The sequence below is a fragment of the Nicotiana attenuata genome, chromosome 8, assembly GCF_001879085.1.
Source record: "Nicotiana attenuata strain UT chromosome 8, NIATTr2, whole genome shotgun sequence".
Taxonomy (NCBI): domain Eukaryota; kingdom Viridiplantae; phylum Streptophyta; class Magnoliopsida; order Solanales; family Solanaceae; genus Nicotiana; species Nicotiana attenuata.
In genome coordinates this window covers 34,893,055-34,894,667 of record NC_031996.1, presented here as the reverse complement: position 1 = coordinate 34,894,667, position 1,613 = coordinate 34,893,055, and the positions used below count along the sequence as shown (strand labels likewise).

At 35.0% G+C, this 1,613-nt stretch overlaps 1 protein-coding gene across 1 annotated transcript; it reads left to right on the top strand.

Moving 5' to 3' along the window:
• Positions 238-1,579, top strand: LOC109231845 (zinc finger protein ZAT1-like). The gene has a single exon (XM_019397468.1). The coding sequence runs from the start codon at positions 343-345 to the stop codon at positions 1,345-1,347; it is 1,005 nt and encodes a 334-aa protein (XP_019253013.1). The 5' UTR covers positions 238-342; the 3' UTR covers positions 1,348-1,579.

The window sequence follows — 1,613 nt, the reverse complement described above, 5'->3', positions numbered from 1 at the left end:
AACTCTTTATATGTCAATATGATAGAAAAATTTATTTCAAAGTATTGACCAAAAGTTTACATAATTTGAATATGAAAAAGCGAAAAGGCTCGTATAAATGGGAAATAATAGAGTAAATATAAATTCCAAAAAAAGAAATGAAAATTCTATGAGAGTAATTTTGGAGTCAAGAGTTTGTGCCTGTCTATTTGCTTGTGGAATGCTTGTTACCTACTCCTCTTAAATCCTTAAGTTCCCACTCCCACTCTACTTCTCTTCCTATCCCTCAACTTTCTCCCTTCCCCTCTTTCATTGGTGATTACACAGTAAAGTGCTAATCTTTGATATCTTCTTCTTTTGAGTATGGAGAAGCATAAATGCAAGTTATGTTCAAGGAAATTCTTGAATGGCAAAGCTTTAGGTGGTCACATGAGGTCTCATTTAATGGCTTTGCCACTTCCACCTAAGACTCCGCCGTTAAAACAAGATTCCGGCGGCGGCCGTAGCCACTCAACTCTGTCACTCTATTCATCGGAAAATCAAGAAGACGAAGTGTTAGAACAGAAAGGTGATGATTCATTGGGTAATTATGGGTTGAGAGAAAATCCAAAGAGAAGCTTTAGAATGATAGATCCTGAGTTTTTGGATGGTGGGTATGTGGTACAAGATAGAGAAAGTGAGACTGAGTCAACAAAAAAACCAACTTGTAGAAGATCCAATAGAAGTCGAAAAATGGTTTTAACAATGGCAACAACAGAGAAAAGTGAAGAAAAAATGAAGGAGAAATCAGTTGATTTTGAACCATTGAGTTTGTTTTCAGATAGTTCAAGTGAAGAAGACATTGCTATGTGTTTAATGATGCTTTCAAAAGATGTTTGGAAAAGTTCGGCACCCTCAAAATTGAGGTCAAAACATGGGAAGAAATACCAATGTGGGATTTGTCGAAAAATGTTCAAAACTTCTCAAGCTTTAGGTAGTCATAAAACTATTCACAAGATCAAGAACAGCAATTCTTCAACTTCTATTGAAGAGTCAGAACAAAAACCAACCAAGAAATTAGTTAGCGTGAAGAATATTATGGATCAAAAATTGCATGAATGTCCATTTTGTGGGAAATTATTTCAGTCAGGTCAAGCATTAGGTGGACACAAAAGATCACATCTTATTATGAGTTCATCAACTACAGGTTCCTCCTCAATAAAACTTGGTGATAGTTTTTTAGTTGAGTACTCAAATTCAGCTAAATTACCAAATGGATTTATAGATCTTAACATGCCAGCACCAATGGAAGATGAAGATTTTAGCCAACCAGATTTTTCTGCAATTTCAGATGCTGAGTTTCAACATCAAGAAAATGGGAGAGGTTAAAAAAAAATTGTCTCTCTCATTTACTATCTTGTTTTGCCTTTTTTTTAATCTTTAAATATGTCTTTTAGTAATTTTTCTTAAATGGGGTTTGCTTATTTATAGAAAAGTTATGATCTTTAATCCCATATTAGCTCCTCTATTTTTGTGGTAGTTGTAACACACATTGCTTTGAAACTTTCACAAGCAATCTGAAAAATTAGTTGCAGATACAAACAACTGATACAGTATTGACCTGGGGGCCCTAGCAAGGGGTGAATTGGGGGGGG